At 41.9% G+C, this 25,214-nt stretch overlaps 1 protein-coding gene across 13 annotated transcripts in view; it reads right to left on the reverse strand.

Moving 5' to 3' along the window:
• KALRN (kalirin RhoGEF kinase) overlaps positions 1-25,214 on the reverse strand; it is a 489,190-nt gene that overhangs the window by 426,576 nt on the left and 37,400 nt on the right. For all 13 annotated transcript variants that reach the window (XR_012646382.1, XR_012646380.1, XR_012646383.1 and 10 more), the window contains exons 2-3: positions 22,590-22,782; positions 17,647-18,159 (exon numbers count right to left, since the gene is read on the reverse strand). Coding sequence is in view for 8 of the 13 variants with exons in the window: in XM_075000963.1 (XP_074857064.1) it covers positions 17,647-18,159; positions 22,590-22,742 (666 nt within the window). In the remaining 5 variants the exon portion in view is untranslated. The remainder of the gene's footprint in view (positions 1-17,646; positions 18,160-22,589; positions 22,783-25,214) is intronic.

The following is a 25,214-nucleotide window of genomic DNA, read 5'->3' on the forward strand; positions in this document are numbered from 1 at the left end:
GTTACACTTTCCCTTTTTCTGGGGAAGAAAACCCTGGTGGTGTGGTTTAACGGTATTCAGTTGGGATGATTTACACAACTGCTGGCCTTGCCTTTTTGAGTACCACAGGAATCCCAAACCCTTGCTGATGACATCTTTACACCATGTCATATCATAGCACATTCCTTATCTGTAGGCGAGAATATTAATTTAAAATATACTCCTAAAAATCCAGTTCCTGCCAGATATGAGCCTCTTAGGATACAGGTACACATAGCTGGGAAATAAAGTTCCCAGTTCAAGTAGAAATACACACATTAGCTCCGCTTGCATTGGCCCCTAAAAATTGTAGTATGGCCATTATAGCCTAGGCAGAGCGTATACGCAGGAGCTTGGTGGGCAGGAGGGTTGTACTTGGGCAGCTTGCTTGAGCTAGCACCTGTGCCACCACAGCCATACTACTACTTTTAAGTGCTCACTCAAGCAGAGTTAATGCATGTATGCCTATCCAAGCTGGCAAGTACATGTCCCAAATGCTGTGTGGCTGCAGCCTCAGAAAGTTTCATCCAGGGAGGCAGACAATTCATTGGTTTATTAGACTTTGTGCACCACTTCACTGTATGAATTTCTGACAACCAAGTATTTACTCATCTGAGATTTCTTAAGGGTTGAAGCAATAAGTACATAAAAATTGAAAACCTTCTCACCATAGTTCAAGGGTTTGAGCATTGACCTGCTAAACCTAATCCTTGAGGGGGCCATTTAGTGATCTGGGGCAAATAGATTAAAAAAGGGGTGGTACATGGTCCTGACCAGAGGGCAGGGGACTGGACTCAATGACCTCCCAAGGTCCCTTCCAGCTCTATGAAATGTGTATCTCAATAAATAAATATGCACCATCATCTCTCTCTGATGGATTCCTGTTGTTAACCTGTATTTATGGGGTAGATCTTATGGCTTGCCACTGGCCAAATTTGACCAGAAGATATTTAGGTTCTTGTCTCAGTTCAGCATACAGAGTGAAAGAGATCCTGGGAGAAAAGGATTCTGGAGGTGCATGGCAAGGGTACTTAAATTGAGGACAATACCAGTTTTTTTAAAACCTTTATTAAAACACATGAAAGAACACCAAACATTAGGAAACATGGGGCCAAAAGAACATAATACAATTCTATGACTCCCCTGGTACCATTTCTTCAAATAAAGTCTAGCATATTTACACCTTTCCCTGATTATCTCACTCCACAAACCATTACCTTTGGCCTTCTTTGCAACTTCTTTGCTTTACAGTTACCAACCAGTTCTGGGCACCAGACGAAATGATTCAGCTCTAGATTCAGTTCCAGATTCAGTTCCTTCATTTAGTTCCCCAAACTTGAGAAGTAACCAAGCGGTCATTTTATCTAGGCCAAAGGTTGCAAGTAGTTATATTAACTCATTTTCCTATCTTGCTTTATTTTTTCATACAGCCCTGTAGATTTCTTGCAATTCAGCTTAATATTATGGATGACTAAGAACACCTATGGGCCGTGTCTACACTGGTACAAATGTTCAAAATAGCCATGCTAATGGCCATTTTGAAGATTAGTAACGAGGCGCTGAATTGAATATTCAGCACCTCATCAGCATTCACATGGTTCCGGCCACAGCGCTTCGAATGCCCGCAGCTAGACGGGGTTCCTTTTCGAAAGAACCCCACACATTTCAAAATCCCATTATTCCCTTCAGCTGAGAGGAATAAGGGGATTTTGAAATGTGTGAGGGCCTTTCAAAAGGGAACCCTGTGTAGCCACGCCAAGCTGTGGGTGTTCGAAAGCAGTTCTGTCGAAACGCCGCAGCTGGAAGAGGAATGCTAATGAGGCACTGAATATTCAGTTCAGTGCCTCATTAGTAATCTTCAAAATGGCCATTAGCATAGCTATTTCAAAGATATGTACCAGTGTAGACACGGCCATAATGAATACAGTAAGACCCCGGAAATACTGTTCAGCAACAGCTGAATATAATAACAAATTTGTATAATCAACCAAAAAAAAGCATGTTATTCTGGAATAGCAGGCAAGCATCATAATCTTGTGGGCCACACTGCTATTTTAGATAATTTAACCCTTGACATACTCAGTAATTACAACTAAAAGTGCTGGTTGTTACTTGCTGTAATCTCTGTTAAATCATGGTTGAAATACTCCCTACTCAGACAGTCAAAACAGTTGCTTTTGCAATGCTGGTTGGGGAGCATTCTTATGTGGTGCCAAGACCATGAAGTTGACGCATTCTTGAAATGCTCTATGTCAAAATTGGCTATAAAAAGTGAACTTGTGCAAATGCAAATGCAAAAATACTCAATCAGAACATTCTGACTGTAATTATTTTTGGATCAGTTCAGTTCTGATGTTCATGGCGGAGGTATGAGGATTGGTAATGAAGTATCCAAAGCTGGCAGCAGGAAGCTGGAAATAGGACAGTACACCGTGTTCGTTCCAGTTTCAGTAGAAGCGGAACATGGAGCTGTTTCCCCCTCAGAAGTGAACAGACTTCGAAGTGATAACTGCTGAATTTGGGAACCATTTTTACACAGCAAGAAGTACACAATCATTTGCTTAATGACCTGGCCTCATGCACCAAAAGGTGACAAGTGTGGTGAATGCTTCTTTTCATATATGATAAATAACCAAATTGTACAACAACATTTTGGGACACGATAAATTAAGCCAGTGCAAGTCTAGCAAAAACTTGTCTTATCTCTAAATGTAATCAGAGGACCAGCAATGCTTATAGTTAGTACTTTGTATTCCCATGCACAAGACATGGTTCACTTCTGAATACTATAGAAATGGCATGCTCAGACCCATCATGGAAAGCATGCCTGGCATTGCCCTCTCAGTAGCCTAATTAGCTGATTTAAGATGCTAGAAGGCATTGAAGCAAGGGCAGTCTTCTGTTAAAGGTAACAAACTAGGATTCAGGAGACTTGAGTTAAATATCTACCTCTACATAAACTTCTATGTGAAATGAGGTCAAGTTATTTGACCTCTGTGAGTCTCATTTCCCAACCTCCTACTTGTTTGTTGCATCCCTCATTGCTTCTATGACACACCCCTTGTATGTTCTGCTGCTCTGTTGCTGGTCCTAATTGAATCTGGATCAACAGTGGTCAAACACTCATGGATGTCTGGCTTTCTTAGTGGCCAACTGTCCATACAATTAAAATGAACACGACAATTTGTACCAATTCCAACCTTGTCAATAATCTCAGTACAGTTAAAATGGTGACTTGCTCATGGAAACTGAACTCCTATCACAACCACAATGGTGTGATGGTAAAGTAGTGCAGAAAGAAGGTTGCACCATCATCAGTGTCCATCATGCAGCTAGTCTGGACATAAACAGAGGAAGTTGATCACTAGGACTGTAATGCCCACACTACATTTACTTAGCAATCGAAGTAAAGGCATTGAGAGGTGTCAAAGGAGGCCTGGTCCCATTTTTCTCATCTTAAGAAATGATGGCTGCATGGAGAGATGGTCCAGGAAAGCCTCCAGATTAAAATAAGTAAGGGATGCGTGTGTGAAGATTTTGGGACACATTTGCCACTGCCTTCCACCACTTTGCAGCACACACAAGACAGCCATAAAACTAGTTTAACTAGATGACTAATTAGAGTTTGCATTTGCTTTACATTGTTGGAGCAGCATAACCCAGGAAGAATGTTATGGTGAATTTGTCCAACTGTTTTATATTCATCCCTCAAGTTCTTACCAGTAGATGGGATGCAACTGTACGCAATGTTAATGATACGCATGGATCCATAGATTGCAAGGTCACAAGTGAGTACTGTAATCATCTAATCTGAATGTTTAGATGAAGCAGGAAGGAGAACTTCTCCAAAATAACTTCTAGAACAGATCTTTCGGAAAAATATCCAGTGTTGATTTAAAAATTGTCAGTGATGGAAAAACTACCATGACACTTGGTAAATTATTCCATTGGCTAATTACTCTCACTATCAGTATTTCATACCTTATCTCCCATCTAAATTTGTCTAGCTTCAACTTTAATAACAAACAAACAGCAACAAAAATTATTAAAGGTCTAGAAAACAGGACCTCTGCATGAAGTCTGAAAAATATTAGGTTTGTTTATTCAGAAAAGAAGACTTAGGGGGCATGATAACAGTATTCAAGTACATAAAAGATTGTTACCAGGAGAAGGGAGGAAAAAATTCTCCTTAACCTCTGATATGACAAGAAGCAAGGAGGTTAAATTTCAGCATGGGCAGTTTAGGTAGAACATTCGGAAAAACTTCCTGTCAGGATGATTAAGCATTGGAATAAATTGCCTATGGAGGCTGTGAAATCTCCATCATTGGAGATTTTTTTGGAACAGGACAGACAAAAACTTGTCAAGGATGGTTTAGATAATATTTAGTACTGCCATGAGTGTAGTGGATTGGACTAGATGATTCTTGAGGTCCCTTCAAGTTGTACAATTCCAGCCATTGAGTTTTTCTCTGTTAAACAGAAGAACTCATTGTTAAAAACTTGTTTATTATGGAGTTACTTCTAGACTGTAATCTAGTGACTCCATAGCCTTTTCTTTGTTAAATTGAATAGATTGAGCTCCTTGAATCTGCCACTACAAGACATGTCTGATAATCCTTTAATCATTCTCACAGCTCTTCTCTGAATTCTCTCCAACGTATCAACATCTTTCTTGAATTCCAGGTATGATGAATTGAGTCACAGAAGTCCCTTCAGTTGTCCCCTGGTGAGCTGCTCATGCCCCTGACACCTGTCTTCCTGTTCTCTGGGAAACCCCACCACCCTGCCCAGCCAGGACAGATCCTCTGGTCTCCCCTAGCCAAGGCACAGAAGTGGGGTTACTGCCCCCCCAAGAGCAATACAGATGCTGAATCAGTGCAGCTCCAGAAGACCTCAGCTACCAGGCTTCAGCACCCAGGAAACCAACCTGCAAATGGGAGCAAACCCCAAACAAATCCATTTTACTCTGTGTATAAGTTTTGCACAGAGAAAGGTCTGCCCATTTTATCAATGAAGGAGAGATACATCATGGTTGTTGCTTCCATCCCCAGTACCAGATATTTTTACACTGGAGCTGATAATAAACAAAGTGTTTGTAATAAGTACAAAACATACAAAAACAAAATCACAGGCTAGGAACAACTATAATGACTCCCTGATCTAGCAAAAACCCACTCTTATCTAGAGATATTGTAGCATTTAAAGTCTAGATCTCATTAACCTTGAATACTGGGGATCAAAGTAATGAAAAGTCCCTAGAAAGCCCCACGATTGCTTCCTCTTCTGAAAACTCTTTCCACTACACTGGGGGCACCCAAATTGAAGATTGCACAAGAAAGCTGCTGGGAACCTACTCCCACCTACTTTGTATAAAATTGAACAGGGGATAGTTGCTCTGTATCTTTAATTCAGAGGTGTAGCTTGCAAAGATTTCAGAGTTCAGGATATAGTATCCTGATTTAAGGCCTACATTCCACATGGGATTCGCTTTTATATTAGAGATGAGGATGATATGCAGGTCACATCTGCTTATTGTGTATCAGTTAATCTAAAGTAGATTACATGGTAAACACCTTCAAATGGTATTTAACACCTATCTCTTCACACACAGTAACTCTCAGCACTTTGTGATTCCATGGGGAAGCTTAGATCATACATGATTTAGCTGCCACTTTCAGCAGGGTGCAATTCTCTGACTCATGATGTCACTCATTCAATGTCCATGGCATCATCTCAGACAATCAGCTTGTTAGATTGTCCCCGCATTATAAGTAACTTTTGCTCTTTGTAAGCAAACACAATTTCTTTAAAGCAAAACAAGCTTGTCTGAAGCTTTGAGACCCGCAACACTTTAGAAAAAAATCCCTGATGTGCTCTGAACCATAAGGCATTGTTTAATTGTTGCCAGTTCACACACCAGGGGCTCCCTTCACAAGGGAAAACACCATCAAATTTCAGGCAAAAGTGCACTTATCAGAGAGTATTCAAATTATTTTAAAATCCAAAAATACAGAGAAAAAGCATACATTTGAAGAAACACTGAAAACTAATGAAAAATTGGGCTGTCTCAAAAGAGAAAGCCACAAGCCACTGTTACATTAATTCAATTCTCAGCTGCCTTATTAGATACTTTACTACTCCAAAACACGTGAAGTAATTAGGTAAAAGTGATTTGGTATTGGTAGAGCTTGCATTCTCGTTTACAATGGCAAATATACAGCTTTCTGAAACTGGATGTACAGTTTCCCTTCCTGTAGCAAAGTTTAAATCTTGCACTACTTTGTTATTATGGGACCATACAGAGGTCCCGGTTAGGATCAGGACACCATTGTAACAGAGGCTGAACACATAACTTCATGCAGACCAGGCCCTTCATCATTTGTTATAATCAGGGATGATTCAGACTGTCCTGCCAAACATGCAGCAATTAAGTGAATCCAGGTCAGAAGGACCCAGCCAAAACCAGCGTGATCCTAAACTGATTATGCTCCAGTGTGTGAGAAACAGTTGATTTGTGCTGACAAAACGTTGTGTTGATAACTTGAGCCCTAGGGAAATCCTGGACAACTCTGTGATTGTAAATGAGATATAACACTATTGTTTACCTGGAAGTCTTGATCCAAGGTTCTTACAATGCCCTACAAACATGCATACGTATGCACATAGACAGCAGTTCTCCACTTCTTCACTTCTGAATTCTGTATACAATATTTTACTTTATTGGTCTCCCACCTGTCATCACACAGGAATATTGGCAAAAGTAAAAGTTACATACTGAATCCTGGGTCTTTCAATCAGAAACTTCAGTGAAGTGACTGTGAGGAGACTTGCATTCACTAAACTGAACCTAGTTACAATAACATTTTGACTACGTCTACATTAGCCCCTTCCTTTCAGAAGGTACATGGTAATGAGCAAGTTGAGAAGATGCTAATGAGGAGCTTCCATGAATATGCAGCACTTCATTAGCATAATGGCAGCTGTGCGCAATTTGAAAGTGCCACTTTTGGATCGCATGCCACCCATGTAGCCGGTGGCCTTTCAAAAGGACCCCCCAGACTTCAAAAGCCCCTTCTTCCTAAAACCAAATTGGAGGAAGAGGTTTTTGAAGTCTGGGGAGGGGTCCTTTCAAAAGGCCCCTGTCTACACGGGCAGCACGTGATTCAAAAGTGGCACTTTCAAATCACATGTGGCTGCCATTATGCTAATGAAGTGCTGCATATTCATGGCAGCGCCTTATTAGCATCTTCCCAACTTGCTCATTACCATGCCCCTTCCAAAAGGAAGGGGCTAGTGCAGACATAGCCTTTACGTGTTCACAGCGTTTTGAAATACCTCACTGTGGTGCTCACCTATAGCACTATGATGACAGGGTGCCAAATCTGTGAAAAATAGACACTGAGCACCAGAATCTCCCCTGCCCTCTGCTGTACCACTTCACCTGATGCCCTACACTTTGCTCTCTTTCTTTTTGAGGCCCCTTTCTCTCCACCACTCTCCTCTTGCCAGCTGAGCAGGACTCTGAGGGAAAGGGGTGGCTGGTGCAGGACATTGGAGAGAGAGCCAGGCTCTGAGGGTGAATACCTAAGGCAAGACGGGGAGGGGCAGCTGGGCTCCTGTGTGGGGGAATGAGTGGGGCAGGCTAGGGAAGAGAGAGCTGTTACTATTATCACTGTAATTACTTTTAACAACTTAACATAAAAGTTCATAAAAATTCCTGCAATGGAGCCTAGCACTGTACTAGTAAAATAAAATGTTAACACTCCCAGCAGGCATGTATATTTCTTCTCAGCAAACAGCAGCTTTGATGAAAGCTTGCAGCACTCCTCAAAAGTCCCTCACTCCTCCCTACCTCTTCTAATATACATAGAATCATAGGACTGGAAGGGACTTCAAGAGGTCATCTAGTCCAGCCCCCTGCTTCAAGCAGGATCAACCTCCACTAAGTCATCTCTGCCAGGACCTTCTCTATCTGGGATTTAAAAACCTCGAGGGATGGAGAATCCACCACCTCTCTAGGCAATGCATTCCAGTGCTTCACCACCCTCCTGGTGAAGTAGTTTTTCATAATATCCAACCTACACCTCTCCCTCTTTAACTTCATACCACTGCTTCTTGTTCTGCTATCTGACACCACTGAGAACAGTCTCTCACCATCCTCTTTAGAGCTCCCCTTCAGGAAGCTGTAGGGTGCTATTAAATCACCCCTAAGTCTTCTCTTCTGTAAACTAAACAAGCCCAAATCCCTTTGAGGAGAGGCGGAATCCCATTAAGACGGCTAATCAGGGCTACGTCTACATTTACTAAAAATTTCAAAATGGCCACACTAATGGCCAAATTGAAGAATACTAATGAGGCGCTGAAATGAATATTCAGCACCTCATTAGCATGTTGCTGGCTGCGGCACTTTGTGAGTGTCACAGTTCACTCCCCCGCAGCTCGTTCACACAGGGGTCCTTTTCTAAAGGACCCTGCAAACATAGGAATAAAGGGATTTTGATGTTGCCAGGGTCCTTTTGAAAAGGACCCCTGTGTGGACGAGCTGCGGGTGAGCGAACTTCGGCACTTTCAAAGTGCCACAGCCAGAGGCATGCTAATAAGGTGCTGAATATTCATTTCAGCACCTCATTAGTATTCTTCGATTTGGCCAATAGCATAGGCATTTCAAAATTTTTAGTAGGTATAGACGTGGCCCAGGCCTCCCTCCAACTTCTGCTTCCTAACCTAACCCTTCCAAGGAGCTATTCACATCTTTCCTGCTCACTTTGCCTCTATGACAACCCATCTTCTTGGTCATCTCCAAATGTCTTTCTCACGGGCATGCCAAAAGTGTTCCCAAATGGTTCACCACCATCTGCTGGTATCTACCTCAACATTTCAATAAAAGCCTGACAGCAAGCAGGCGTAGTATAGGTAGAACAGGCATGGATAGGTGAAAGCTTGCAATACCAGGGTGGTGAAACAGGCTAGGCCTCTCCAGGGGTGCTTGTGCCATCATACGCTTGTTCCTCATTATGAGAAAACTTCCCCATGAGCTGTAATGTACAAAACAATTGCCCATCTCCTGGTATCCCTTAGGATCTAGACTGTTCATTAAAGATTAATAAGTAATCATGAAAAATTACTGATAAATAAAGAGCACTCTGTCATTTTATATAAACCTACTGTAACACTTTTCAGAAATCTATTGTTATGCACCTGAGAGAAGAAAAATATAAATGTGACTTTGGGAAAGGAAGATGCCACATGTGATCTTATCATTGCCATAAGTGCTGGAACTTGGGTTTCTAGGGATGCTGCTGCATTCCCTACCTTGAAGTGGATTCCTTTATATACAAGTTTGATTCAATGGCGCTCAGCACCCCCAATATGAAATTGTTCCTGCACTGCTGACTGTTGCTCATCTTTTTAATCCTTTTCAGGCTGTTATTCCAGAGAGCCAGAGAACACTCATTTCTAGGATATGCCTCTCTGAACAAAAGCACTGACTGCAGTTTTCCAAGGGACATTTACTATTGCTCTTCTTAATGTACTGTAATAAAATAAACTGCTTCCTATTAGTAAGAAAGCTCATGTCATCAGCTCTATAAGGTCATTTTATTAGAGCACATACAGCTTCAGAATTCTTAAGTGACGTATAAAAGGAAGTAATACTTGAAACAGCTAATGTAGAAATGTATGATACTCCTGGTTATGAATGCACAAATAGGGTTCTCTCACTCCAGTGAAAAAGGCAGCACAGCTGTACTACCTACTTTTGCACTGCAATGGAGTTAGCATCCTTTTTCCTAATGTACAGTGTACATTGCAGCCAGGCTTGCTGCTATTCATCAGATGTTCAAAATTGGAAAAACAGAGCAGAGCCCCTACACATTCTTCTCTTTAGAGGGGAATGATCCTTTCACATGCTGCCATACTTAAAGACAATGGTGATAAGCATGGTATAAATACGTTCAGCTTTGATAACTACTGAACAAGCACAACACCCATGGACTCTGGTGGGAAATGAAGGCTCTCAGAATCTCTGGTGTCACTCAGCATCGCATTAGGTCAGACCATATATCAGGAAATATGAAGCTTCACTTGCAGCTTCTAAATAACTCCACAGATAGGGCTTTCCTGTTTTCTTTGAATTCAATAAGAGTTGTTTTTACTGACTTCCATGGAAGCAGGAGCAGGGCCATTCATGACTGACCTTTAACCTCAAGTATCCTTCCAAATGGGATGACTTTTAAGGAATAAAAATACAGCCAGATTTTCAAAAGAGTTCTCCTTGTTCTTTTCACAATCTGTTGCTGTATTTAGGTGAATAAACAGTTCTCCTCCAGTACAACCTTGTGGATATAGGGGAAGCGATGGATGTGGTATACCCGAACTTTACTAAAGCGTTTGCTACAGTACAGTAAACCCTCGATTTAATGGACCCTGATATAACAGACTTTGAAAATAACAGACACTGTCTGCCAGCCCTCCATCTCCCCCCAATAAATGCCAGAGACTCACTGGAGCCACTGCCAGGGCTGGAGGAGCTGCTAGAGTGGCTGGGGCTGCTGGGGGCACTGGGGCCAGAGGAGCTGGGAGGGGGCTGTGGTGGGTCATAGAAGCTCTCCTCCCCCAGGTCCATGTGTGTGGAGCATGTCGGCACCCCGCTGCCACTGCCTGCAATGGCGCTGAGCAGCAGTCATGGTGTCGGAGGCTGCTGCCCACTGGCAGGCTGGGGGCAGCCATGCTCTATCTTCGTGCAGGTGGCTCAGAGCTGGGGGCTGGAGGAGCTGCAGAGCTGCAGGAGGTAGAAGGAGCCAGACTGTCATTCAGCTCCTCTCCTGGCAATTGGGAGAGGGAAATGGAAGTGTGAGGGGAAGAATGGGGCAGGAGGGGGGAAGGGAAGGGGGCGGAGGACAGCAGTGAGTGATGGGCTGGGAAGGTCAGTGCATCATCATACAGTAAAACCATTCTGATATAATGGGCTTTTGGAATTAACGGACACCTTTCCCCACCCCCGTTAGTCAGTTAAATCGAAGGTTTACTGTACAAGGTGACCATCCATCCCATTTTCACCAGGACAGTTCCATATTTTAGGCAGGCATCCTGCCTTTTTTTTTTTTTAAATAAAAAGCTGATTGTCTGGTATATTCACTCCCTCTGCTGAACTGTCTTTACCCCAAGTTAGTGGAGCTGCAGGTAAAATCAATCAGGAGGTAGCTGAACAGCATGTGCAGCAAGTACCGACCAGCTAGTACAGGCAGCAGCAGGAGAGAGAACCAGGGGCCCTGCCATAGAGATCAGGCAGAGTATGTAGTGGGGTAGGTTAATATTTTGTCATCACCCCCATAAAGTTTTAAGAGGGACCTGGTGCCCCAGCAGTGCTGGGCAGCTCCTCTGTGGGGCAGCTGCCCCTGCAGCTGGGAAGACCACTATGTGGAGGCGGCCCAATTCCTGCGGCAGGTCACCCTCCTGTGTAGCCACCTTCCCCACACCCCTATGCACGGTGCAGCTGCCTCTGCAATTAGGGAGCCCCTACAGCTGGGGAGCTCACCTGTGGGGTGGCAGCACCATTGCCAGTGCCCTGAGGCATGGTACAGCCACACACTGCAGATGGGGAGGGCCCCCCCCAGCAGGCAAGCAGCCCCATTGCCAGCTCCCCAAGGCCTGGGGTAGCCAGGGAGCTCCTCTGCAGGGCAGCAGCCCCATTCCTGGTGCTCGGGGGGGGCAGCCACAGCTGCCCCCTGCATCTAGAGAGCACCCCCCACCCAGACAGTGGCAACCCCCAAAGGGCAGCCACTGCTGGAGCCAAGGAACATCCCTGCAGCATTTCTGGATCCCGGCAGTGTGGGACAGCCACTGAACCACCCTCCTTGTGCAGGCAACTGCCCTTGCAATCGGGGAGCTCCCCCATGGGGTGGCAGCCATGTTCCAATGCCCCATGGCATGGGGAAGCCAGGGAGCTGCACTTTCTTGGCAGCCACAGTCAGGGAGCCGCCTGTCCCCCAGGATGTCCCGTATTTGGCTTAGGGAAATATGGTCATCCTAAAACAATATCACATGACTTTCTCATCAGTAAATTAGAGAAACACAATCTAGATAGGGCTACTATCAGGTGGGTGTGTAACTGGTGGACTATCCATTCACAGAGAGTAGCTGTTAATTGACCACTGTCATGACAGAAGAGAATAACAAGAGGGATTCCACGGGGGTCAGTTTTGGGGCTAGTTCTGTTCAATATCCTCATCAGTGATTTAGGTAATCGCATATAAATTAGGCTTATCAAGTTTGCAAATGGTACCAAGATGGGAAGGGCGGCAAGTGCTTTGGGGGATGGGGTCAGAATTCAAAATGATCTGGACAAACTGGAGAAATGGTCTGAGGAAAATAGGATGAAGTTCAATACGGACAACTGACTCCACTTAGGCTATGGCTATGTAGCTAATATCAATGTATCTGCGCTCAGCTAACTTGGCTGTCTGTACTGCGGAAGGTCAAAGGGAGAGTACAAGTGTCGACTACGACCCCTGAGAGGTTGATTTAGCATGTCCATACTAGCGGGTTGATCTCCCAGGCTAGTGTAGATGTAGCCTTAAGGAGGAACAATCAGTTTCACGCATACGTACTCAGTCACATCTCATGTCTTGTTTCCCAGTGCTGACTGATCCCTGTGATTATAACCGCATGCTATTTATCAGAAAGGGAGTTCTTTCTCATTCCAAGTGATACAAACATGTGGTACTGGGTTCAATTCAACCTGATGACTATATTTTCTATATGTTTATGGCAAATATTTATTGCATCATAATAATGGATTTCCCATTTGGATATATGGAGGCAGTAAAGATTATATGGGACCACCACATAATAAGCAGGAAATTCCGACAAAAGTTGGGACGAAAGCCAGCTCAAAAGTATTTCCAGAAGTGTTGGCAAGTACACAACCTGATAAAGACACTACTTTTTTGTCTTTTCTGGTATTTTTTTCAAGTAGAAGACGTGTATGCTTGCCTGATTTTTTTCTCCTCCATGTCCAAAAATCAACCATCCAATTAACATTTCTCAGATGTTTCTAATAGCTGGATCTGTGTGGACTGCGGTTTTTGTTTTAAAAAATATTCCACTTAGACGCAAACTGCATTTTTCATATGTTACTGATGATTAAAAATATTTGTCCAGTAAAAACACAGCTAGCTAGTTTTGGTTCAAAGATGTGAATATATAGATGGTAAGGAATTAATTTGTTGGACAATGAGTGCCAGTGACTGGAGGTTGCAATATGTTATTTATCAGCAGATCATTTCAGTCAAGATTGCACAGTATGTGAATTTCCTCACATTGCTCTGCCAATGCTCCCCACATAGTTGACCTGACTGAATCACTGTCTGGTGACTTGAGCCGCAAGAAGATTTTAGTCACCATCTGCAGATTCAATCTTGGTTCACTGCTTTGCTCCATGTGATTTCCTAATTGGTGTCCTCCCTCTGCCCCGGCACGGAAAAAACAATAATTGATTTGAGAACTAAGTTTCTCCATAGACAGCTGTGCTCTTTTTCCAAGCTATTCCAGTGACAGAAGCCTTGAGTGGGACTGCCACCCCCTCCCTTTCTTTCACCAAATGTGCAAGCTACACAGCAGATGACGACTTTAGAAACCACCTGGTTCCAGTCTGGAGCCTCTAATCACTGAGTAGAAAAAATAGTCATATTTCTTGGTGGTATCTATTAAAATATTGCAGACACTGAAAGGGGCTCAAGTGGGCTTACCCAGACATCACAGGACTAGTAACCCCATCCCCAAGGCAACGCAATTGGTTTCCTCATACGGAAAATACTACTGCTGAAAGGTAGACCAGCACAGGAGCAATACTACTGCTGAAAGGTAGACTAGCAAAGGAGAGGTAGAGAAGCACAGAATTTGCTTTGAACACCCTTACAAATATCCTTACAAATGGTGACAAGAGTGAATTACCTTGCTTTGAAGGGAACATGAATGGCATTAAAATACTAAGAGACTCAAAAGGTAACCTACTCTAAAAATGAAGTACCTTCTCTCTCCCTGACATGTTCTTGTTTCTCACACCCCATCCAATCTTAATAAAAACACCTGTCAAGCAAATGAGGGCACTCTCTTAGCCCTGTTAGTCAGAGATGTGTGTGAAGAATGGAAAGCTGGTCTCCATCCTCTACTGTATTTCTAAAATACCACCCAAGCAACATACAGAACTATTAAAGTCTTTGTTTATATTCAGTTTCTTACACAAAAGGCTGGGCTTGCACAGTGTGTCAGACTCATTATTGAGTGATGACCAAATGAATGACAGATCCAGGTTACAAGGAAAAAGTGAAGTATCTCCCCTGGAAGTAAGCAGAACCCAGTTCCTGCTGCAGAACCTTCTTGCCTACTGCTACTACAAGTATCAGGAACGGACAGAATTCACTAGACTAACTGAAAAACCAGGACCCTTTCCATTTAAATGTAAACACACTCAAAGGATGTTAGCAGCAGTGGCTATTTATATGATGGACTATGAACACCTAGGATGGAGTTTAAGCATCTGCACACTATGGCTGTGCCCTGAACTCTGAGAAAGAGGTAGTGCCTACCTTCTCCAGAAGGAGGTGCTGTAGAGGCACAGCCTACTACAGGGCTTAGAAAAGCGGAGTACATCTCCAAGTCCCTATTTAATGTATACTAATACAGACCCCTAAAGGAATGATCTGACAGCAAGGCTTACCGTCAGTATAAACACTGACAATCCCCACACATGTTAAAATACAGACCAGTGGCTATATAGGGAGAGTTTCTAGCTTACTCCTTGTCAGAATCTCTGTGGGGTCCCTTCCCCCACCACCACACTGAAAGATCACATGGCTACCAGTGAGCCCAGAGAAAATTTGGCAAACACTACAAACCTGAAAGGCATGCTCGCATCTGCTTACAGGGCTTTCCTATGTCACTATTCTGACATGAGGATGTTAGTGACATGGTAATGAGGTAATGAGTACAGTAGAGCTGACTTGATCATGACTAATAGTAACAGAAAGGTAGCCGTGTCAGTCTGTATTCTAACAAAACAAACCAGCAGTCATGTAGTAATTTAAAGACTAACAAAATAATTCTTTAGGTGATGAGCTTTCATGTTTGCATGAGCTTTTGTCCCACGAAAGCACATCAACTAATAAATTATTTTGTTAGTCTTTAAAGTGCTACATGACTGCTGGTTTGTTTGGTCATGACTAGTTAATAGGGCCCCAGATAGGCAATGCAGGTTCTCAGCTTGGCATCTGCCAGTAATATATGCATAGAACCTACTCTGTCAGAGACAAATATGTTTGTATTGTAAGCTTGCCAACTTTCTATTCACACGAACCTGAAAACCCAAGGCCTGTCCCAAGGCCCTAATCCACATTGTTTCTGAAACATGGCCTAATCAGCAGGAAGTAGAATGGAGGAATGACTTCTCATGTCTCGCTTATAACCTCCTGTTAATACAATCCAGAATGATGTTTGCTTTTGTTTTTTGCCAGTGTTATACCATTGACTCATATTTACTTTTTGATCTGCTATGACCCAGCCCAGCCCCTCGATTCCTTTCCACAGTACTCCTTCCTAGGCTGTCATTTCCCACTTTGTATGTGCATAATTGATTGTTCCTTCCTAAGTAGAGTATTTTTCATTTGTCCTTATTGAATTTCACCCTATTTACTTCTGACCATTACTCCACTTTGTCCAGATCATTTTGAATTTTAATCCTACCCTCCAAAGCACTGGCAACCCCCCTCTGCTTCATAACATCTACAAATTTTATAAGTGTACTCTCCATGGTATTATCTAAGTAATTGATGATGATATTGAACAGAACCATACCTAGAATTGATCCCAGGAAGCCCCTACACAATATGCACTTCCAACTTGACTATGAACCTTTGATAACAACTCTCTATGAAAGCTTTAGCAACCCATTATGCACCCACCTTATAGCAGTTCCATCTAGACTGTATTTCCCTAGCTTGTTCGAGAGTTCATAAGCCATACTATACTCAGACATATGATACCAAAAGTCATTCTAAAGTCAAGATATCCCACAAATGTTGCTTCCCCTATCCACAAGGCTTGTTATTCTGTGAAGGAAAGCTACCACTATGTGGGGCCAGGTCCCTGGAACCTGAGTAGTCTAGTGGCTAGATTGCTGTATAGGTGGGCAGAAAAGGGGATAAGGTTGTCCCTCTTTACCTCCTGTGTTCTTAGTCAAGGAACTCTTAGCTACTCCCTATCCATATCCTTCACTTTGGGACATGGCCCCAAGAGTCCCAAGAGATTGCCCCTTTTTGTCCAGAGGGGTAGGAGTGGGTGCTTGCTTACTACCATGACTGCTAGGCAGGAAGGTTCTAGTTCATGCCCTCAGATCGCCACACCAAGCTCCTGCCTCCTTGCTCGTCAGTATGAAACTGAGCCATGCTCCTTCTTGTTCTCTTCTCCCGCTTCACACCTGGCATCGGTTGCAGGTTAAGTGGGGTAGGGCTAACTGGGCCCAGAGGCTTTGTTTAAACACGGTGGTGCTGGATCCTCCCTTCCTCACTCTCTCAAAGTTTGCTTTGACACAATTTATTCTTGACATGTGCATGCTGTTACCTAATACGTTATTTTCTGTGTGTCTGCAAACTGCTTACAGAGAGGAAACTGGGATTATAGCTCAACTTGAATTGTATCAATTTCAACCTGTTATGCAACTAACTACTGGTATAGCCACATTACTTACATGTGTAGATTTCTTTATATACTGTGTAAGACCGCTATGTGTTCTTTGGATTGTTGTGCAGTACTAAAAATGTTAAAAGAAAATTTAAGTTGCCAAAATGATTGCACTGTACAACTTAAAGTTTACATAAATCTTTAGACACGATCCCATGGTGGAGAACAGGATGAGTCTTGGACACTGATTCATCAGTTAGATATCTATCCAAATACCATCCTTATGTGCTGTTTAATGCAAACCAAATACACTGGGGTAGTTTGGAGCACTTTTTTTTCGGTCTAATTATGTGTTTAGCTAAGCCTAACCCACAATTCCCAATCTCATACTAGTGAAACTAAATTTCCATTTTCTTGTTACTCCATTCCATTAATTAAAAAGCCTACCAATTGTAAATCCTGCCACTCTTTTCTAGGACAGGCAGACTGAAAACGTGGCTTGGAATAACAATCAAGAATAATACATCTACAGTTACATATTTTTCATGGTCTGGATAGAAGTAAAAACAATAACCAGAATGAATTAAATTCTGTCATTCTCCTTTACATTGAGAGTTACACTGATGTATTCATAAACTTGAACAGTAACTGAATGAAGCCCAATTTTTAATGTTAACACCTACCAACTGTACCCACAGTGAGCAGAAAAAGCAGATTAATTTTTGTCAGAACTGACACAGGCAGGTTATTCTTGGATCTCATTATGCCTGCTATTTCAAACAATTAGTTTAGTGATTTTGTTTTACGAATCACATAAACCACATCTTCTGGTAACTTGAGATTTATATTCTCCCAGTAATTCCTCATTTTGCTAAGTGCAGAAAAATTGCTATAGTATCCATGCGTAAATAGCTAAATAAAAGTATTGAAACGACAGGTTATTTCTTACCTTCTCAGCATCTTGCTCAAAGAGTCGGAGTTGAAAGCACTGGTCCAGTTTCAGTTTGCGTACATGCCACATCTGATGCAAGTGTTGCCGGGTTGAATGCAGCTTGTCCAAGAGACTGGTGATCTTTGGCACAAGGCTTTGGAAGTCTGCACTCCCAGGAATGCAGTTCCTGCCAGAAAAACCATCACTGCATCTTATGCATTGTAGTAACCTTTGGCCCTCACGGTCTAGTTCCTCCACTGGAGCTTTGATCACTTTCTTCTTAAGCTGTGTGTGCTCATCAATCAGCCTTCTTGACCCTTCTACATCAACTGGAAATTCTTTCCTAGCCAACATTTCCTGGAGGTCCTCTAGCCTTGATAATAAATGGATGGCACTGTTGAAAAACTCTTCCAAGGAGACCCGTAGCTCTATCCATTCATCATGGTTGTAATCCAATGAGCCTTCAAACTCATCAGTCAACTGGGAAGGATCCACAAGTTTTGCTAGGCCTTCCACAGAGACCATATTTGTCTAAAGGGAAAAATTACACACAATCTGAATCAGTTTTCATTGACCAACCACAAATAATCTTGGAATCTGTAAATGTCATAAATTGATCATTTTCCTCATCACTGAACATTTTTAGAGAAGACTCGAGACTATATTTAATTTTAATTAATTTAACCAGTCATTAACCCCTTATTTTTATATAAGTGTGCATATTAACCTTTTTTTGGAGAACTTTTCTAAAAATCAATTTTTTTAAATCATTTTAAGCTACACTGACCATCTCAGAATGCTTCTGCAGAGATTACTTTAACCAATATCGCACAGCTCCAACTGAGCATCAAAGCATGGTTACTCAAGACTGGCTATGCTGCCTTATTAAGTGAATACATGATTACACTGACTTGTTTAATCTGCATTATATGCAGCTCAGTGACTATATGGCTACACAAGCTTTGGGCACGTGAAGGCATTTAGTCTATTTTGACAAAATACATAGCGTACCGCTTCTTATTTTCTTTCAGATTATTCCAGTTGTTTTATGCCACAGTAAGAATTCTCACACTACTTTTTACTGTGATTAAGCCAAAATCATTGTAAAAATAAAATTTCTTTGAAGTATCAACAAAAAGAATAAAAGAATAAAAAGTTCCACCCATGAATCATGCAAAAATTAGCAAGACACTGGTCTAGTTTAGTTAGAGTTTAACAAAATCAATGCCAAAGAAAGAGATATGATGTACAGAAAATAACTCAGAATTTGGATTTAGTAAGGCATAATAGCCTAATGGTGGATGGCTGTTCACATTCTTTCTACATACGTTATTTTACTGAAATACAGGCCTACTTTTACAGAACTAGTGATTTTGATTGCCTCTGTTTTTGGATGCTCAACTTGAGACCCTTAAAGGTGTGTGGTTTTCAGAAAGGGCTGAAACTGACCCTTGAAAATCAGGCCCTGGGATATGTCGTGATTTGGGCACAAAATGATTTGGACACCCAAAAAACACAGGCATCCAGAACCATATCAATATGGAAAAGCTAGGCCATTTTTTAAAATCTCTGGTCTGGACAGCTATGTCTACACGAGCAAGTTCTTTCAAAATATTTTTTGCGAGAAGGGGGCTCTTTTGCAAGATCCCCTGGAGTGGCTACACACACACAAAGTGTTCTTTCGAAAGTAAATTGAAAGAATGTGGCACTCCTTTCAAAAATCACTCTTCCTTTCCCATTTCAGGATGAGCGCTCCCTTCGTGCATAGATGCTCCACAGGCTTCCCCTCCCTTTTTTTCCCCTGAAAGAGCAATCCTCATGAGGCCTGACTTTTTGATTCCTGGCCTGTTCTGTTGAAAGAGCAGGGACTGCATGGACACACTCTTTCAAAAGAAGTTCTTTTGGAAGAGATCTTCTGGAAGGGCTTATTTCAAAAGATCTCTGTAGTGTAGATGTAGCTGTCAAGTCCACCTACCGTTGAAGTCAGCAAAAGAATTTAAGGCTATTGGTTTGAATTTGGTCCAACAATACATGTTGCCCACCAGTAAATCGAGATTGTAAGCTGGATTGTAACAGTCTGTTATTCCAATTTCCTATGCATCTTAAAAATATTTCAGACAACACCACAAAATGATCTTTGTACTGAAAATATGGTCAGATAATTATACAAGGAAACTGGTCACTGGGGGGGACCCGTAAAATTCTGTTGTAATGTCATTTCACAGACAGGGTCACTTCAGGGAGATCAGGATGACAATGTGAATGTAAATATGCATCTTTAAAAGGCAGTTAATTTGATAGAACCTGTCAACCTGCACACTGACCCTGGAAAGGAGTAATATGATAATTCAGACTATGACTACTTGTAAAAAAACTCTCTCCAGATTGCTTATATGCCATTTGCCAAGACACTGCAATACATTCTCTCCTTTATCAGCATTTTGACATGATGATGTGGCAGGAGAACTTTTCATTTAAAGAATTCTGCAGGCAAATTTGTTATTCAAATTTGTCCCCTTGAGAACTGTTTGAGGGGAATACATTACCTAAGTTCAGTGGGTAGGGATGGGGTAGGACAAGGTAACAGTCTATCTGCTCTCATTTCTCTTTCTTTAAAAATGCAACCAATACAAATCATTGCCCACTTATTCACCCTGTTCAGGACAAAAGGAAAATAATCATCAAAATCTCTTCTGAATGAATGATGATGAGGCTTCCTGAATCATTCCTCACAGTGACTGGAAGTTCCTTGAGTCTGAATTAGTCAATCAAGTGTCTGTCTTGCTCTTTTTTGCTTGGCAACAGCTTATAGCTTCTTCAACTTTTCTGGGAAAATGAAGTTTGTAAAGCAATACTGGCTACAGCAAAGATTCCAATGAGTCCAAATGCAAGAATCAGTGGGGTTCTCAACTGTTCAATACACAAACCCAAAAACCTTTGTCCTACACCCACCCACCCTCTTCTCCAAGCCCCTGCCCACTCCACCCCCGCCTCCGTCACTTGCTCTCTTGGTGAGGCAAGGAGTTGCAGTGTGAGATCTGGAGAGGGGCCATGGATTTCCAAATGTGGGAGGGGGCTCTGGGCTGGTTCTGGGGCACAGGGTTGGGGGTGCAGAAGGGGATGTAAGGTGCAGATGCTGGGAAAGAGTTTCAGTACAGGAGGAGCTCAGGTGTGGGTAGGATGTTGGGGTGCAGGTGGATATTTGGGGGTGAGGAGTGAGCTGCCTGTCCTGGGAGTGGGCTAAGAGCTGGGATAGAGATTTGAAGGTGTAGGCTCCAGCCAGGCAATGCTAAACCTGGGCAGCTCCCAGCTGTGGGCACAGCAGCTAGGGTGGACTCCGGCTTGTCCTAGCCCTGTATCACTTCCAGAAGTGGCTGACACCTCCCTGCACTCCCTAGAAGCATGGGCCAGGTGGCTTCATGTGTTGGTACCTGCCCACATTTGCCACTCCCACAGATCCAGCAGCCTCCAGGAGATTAAAACCATTTCCAGGAGACTCCTGGCAACACTAGCAATCAGCACTCACCAAGGGACAAATTCTGCCTTGGGGTGCATGCCCTACTTTCCGAACCTCAAAGGCAGAAACTGGCATTAAAATGGATACTAGCCTCGGTCTCATCCTCTGCTCAGACCGATCATTTACATCTACTGATTTCAGGGGAGCTATACTACTTTACTTCAATGGGGGAGCTACCCTATTGTGATTTGCTTTGGCTGTGTAAAATCAACCGTGGCAGATTTGTCCTGGGGACACAAAGGCACAGCCCCAAACTCGCAAAAGAAACAAAAAGTTGGGGGAGGGAGGAGAAGTAAAATCAAAGTTCAATAAATATCTCTTCAAACCGCAGCTGTAGCTTTAATAATGTAACTCTTTTGAATGAGGAATCTAGGAGTCCAAGTTTACAAAACCTTTTCCAAAGTAGCAGTCAGGGCACCCACATGTCAGTGAACAGCATGGCAGTCAGAGTAAAGGCCTGAGGGGCACTTTCAAAACAAAAGTCCTTTTAATTTATGACAGACAACAGATGCCATAAGAGAACACAGAGGAGTGCTCCTACTATCTGGAACCATGACTGACAATCAGAATGGCACAACAGTTTATATTAAGCATATTCTGAATTTTAAGCACATGTTAAAGTCCCACTAACTTCAACAGGTCTTAAAAATGTTGAGCTAGTTAGTTGAAAAGGCAATTCGAAATCCAGTGTTTGCCAAATTCTGCTCTGAGTTACACTTCCATAAATTCACAGAATCTCCCTGAAATCAGTGGATTTACATTAGAGTAAATAAAACAGTGTCCTATTTTAGAAATGGGGAAGAAAAGAAAAGCTAACTAATTTCATAGCATATTGCAATTGAAAAATGAACCTTTTGCATGCCAGAATTTTGCTTCAGCCTGAGTAAGAAGCTCAAGTTTCTTAGAAAGACAAAAACGCCCTACCTGAATGTTCACCTTCAGCAAAATAGAATTTAGGAACCTAAACCCCTTGTGAAAATATTTGTTTCAGAAATCAGTTAAGCATTGCAGAATTGAGCATAGCAAGTCCTAAGTACCTTTAACAATCTAGACCTAAATGCCTTTTAAGAGGGCCATTAGTGAAATTCTGTAGAAGATTGGCTAAAAGAAATGACTACAAAATTGTGGGTCATTAGTTTTCTTTGTATTTTAGAACAGAACCATAAAAACAGCAAAACCATGAGAAAAAAATCCACTAAGTATCCGTTAGCTAAAAGGAAAGAATGAAAGCAACAGTACCACACAAAAAGCCAAACATAAATATTCTGGGGAAATTCAGCCCTGTGAAGGCCAACCAAGGGCCAAAATACAACTGCAAATGCTGAAAATTTAGAGAACATCAGTGACACATAAGCCTTCTGAATAGGATTGGCCTTTAACCTAAAAAGAAAAAAACCTTAAGGGGCAAAATGCACCCCGGAAAACTTCTGAGTCAGGCTCTTACCTCAAAGATGAATTTGGAGCTGCCAAAATTAGTTTTCTGCTTCTGCCAGAAATTGTCAGGCTTGATAATCAGGGCAACGTGGATCTCAGCAGGGAATGCTTCCTGAAGAGTCTTCAGAAGAGGCTTGATCAAGTCCCACTTCGATCCTCTCATATCGATAATAACAGTGAATCCTCTTTTACAGACATCTTCACTGTAGAGATAAAAGTATGGCAGGATTATTAATACTGTCTACAGACACATGAGATATGACACGTTAAGTCTCAGCCTCCTGTTATTATCTTTCAACATTTTAATGCAAACCATGGAATAATATTCTTGGAAATATGAAGCAGAGGATGATATAATATAATGGCTGTAGGGAATCTGATGAGTTCTATTATGACCTAATTCTAATTTATTTCAGTAGTTAACATACACACTACAGCCTTGTCTCCTGTTTCCTAAATATATAGAATTCAATTTTGCACTGCAAACATATATACTTGGGTTTCCGGATTGCTACAAAATTGAATATATATTAAGGATTGTCTTCAGCACTTTTATTGGATTCTGTAAAGCAAAGTCAAGGTTTTCAAAAGCGATGAGTGACTTTGCATGCTTCTAGTTGTGTAGTTCCAACCTGAGAGCCCCCTACAGAGGCTTGAATTTTGGACAGTGCTGTGCACCCACCCTCTGAAAATCAGCCTCATGTATTACTTCTCTCTCTACTGACTTCAGCAGCCTTTGTGTCAGGTCCAAAGAAAATACAGATAAACAGAAGAGACATTTTCAAAAGTACAAAGTCAGTTATACATCTAATTCTCATTAATACCTGCTGCCAGTTGTGCCTTTGATAAATCTCCCTTGGCCATCAATCAATAGATAGAACAGACAGCAGGCATGTTAGTAAGAGAAGTAATGCATATTATTTTTTGTTTTGTTTTCTTTTCTGCTGTATCATTAGTCCAAAGTTCAAACAAAAACACCGCTTAAGTGTTCAAGTTGGGAATCTGTTGTTTTTATAGAGGTATTTTTGGGCCAGAATATTTCATCTTAACAGGTAGCAGCATCTTCATATCAATGTCATATAGGAATTTCCCAGGTGCAAAGAAGCAGACTGATACTGCCTGAAAGAGATATGTATCAAGGAAATAACTCTGAGAAGGTAGACAAGTCCTTCACATTTATAGGCTGATGTACTGAAGAATGGCATTGCTCACTTTGAATAAAGGTGAACATAGTTTCAAGACTTTTGCTAGCAGTTTCTGAGAGCTGACTATCCTTACAATTATTACTGTAATTAGATTACTAGCATTCATCCAATAATATTAGCCTGTGGCACTTTGTCTCATCACTGAATTGAACTTTCTGCCACAGTTATAATTCCACAACACCCTTCAGTGATTTCATATACAAATGTACCACCCAATTTCTAAACCTACTTCTCAAATGCTATTAGTTAACAGTATTTAAGATGCCATGAGCCAAAAAATCTTCCGTTACTTAATTTTACTTTTAGATGACAGAATATGTTGTTAAGAGTGGCACAGATGCTCGTAGCATAAGCGGACATACAGGTACTGATCAGCGAGATGAGAGGAGAGAATTAGGAATTTAGACTACTAACTGATCAGTGGCAGGACTATATGTGTCTGTACAGTGCCTAGCTCCATGGAATTGGCTGCTGCCTACCAGCCCCTGCTGTCTTCAGCTGCTAGTAAGTTAATACTGAAGATGTCCTTCATTCAGCTATACATGCAAATTTAAATAATATTTTAAAATTAATTAAAAACATTCTCAAAAACAAAATTAAGCAGAAAAATTGAGAAAATAATACAGGCTTCAACAGCATCTCGGTGAGATTAGCGTGTTTGAAAATTTCACATATACTATGACTTTAAGGACAGAAGTGTAATGCTTGTCAGTAGAAGGGATTGAACCCACAACCACTGGGGAATAAAGTCCTGTGCTTTATGATATGACCTAAAGGCCAGGCAGCACTTAACTACTGCTGTAGAGCAGAGACTTCACTCTCTTTAGTGCATGGTCTCAGTGCTTCCAGAATTACATGAGACAAAAATAAAATTTTGGCTTTCTAAAGGTAAGCTCCCAGATCCATCCTGAGGCATCTGCCCAGATTTCCAGACATACGGAGCATCCCCAATTCCTACTAAAGCCCATGGAAGCTGTAAGTATTCAACCATATTTGAAAAATCAGATCACTTTTCTCTAGGTGCCTAAATATGGATTGAGGATGCTAACTTTAGGTTACAAAAGTTTGGATATTTGGCCCTACTTATTAAATTCTGTGTGAGAAGGAAAAGAGTAGAATTGTGTCCTCTGAAACATCTGGCATCGGCCATTGTACAGGATACTGGGCGAAATGGACCCAGTATGGCTCTTCTCATGTTGTTAATTTATACACAGATCAGGAAAACCATGAGCAGAAGCAATTAGTTTCCTGCACAATGTCCCAACAACGTGTCTTACTGCAGGCCTGGACTGCTACCTGGAGGGTGTTTTGTTAGTTGGTGGGATGGAAGCCTGAGGTTACTACACTGTACCTACAGGTTACAGGAAGGTATGGAATGTTGATTTTCTAAATGAAAAGGAAGTATGTAAAATCTTTGTGTGTTGTGTCTT

Source organism: Carettochelys insculpta, chromosome 8 (genome assembly GCF_033958435.1).
Source record: "Carettochelys insculpta isolate YL-2023 chromosome 8, ASM3395843v1, whole genome shotgun sequence".
NCBI classification, from domain to species: Eukaryota; Metazoa; Chordata; order Testudines; family Carettochelyidae; genus Carettochelys; species Carettochelys insculpta.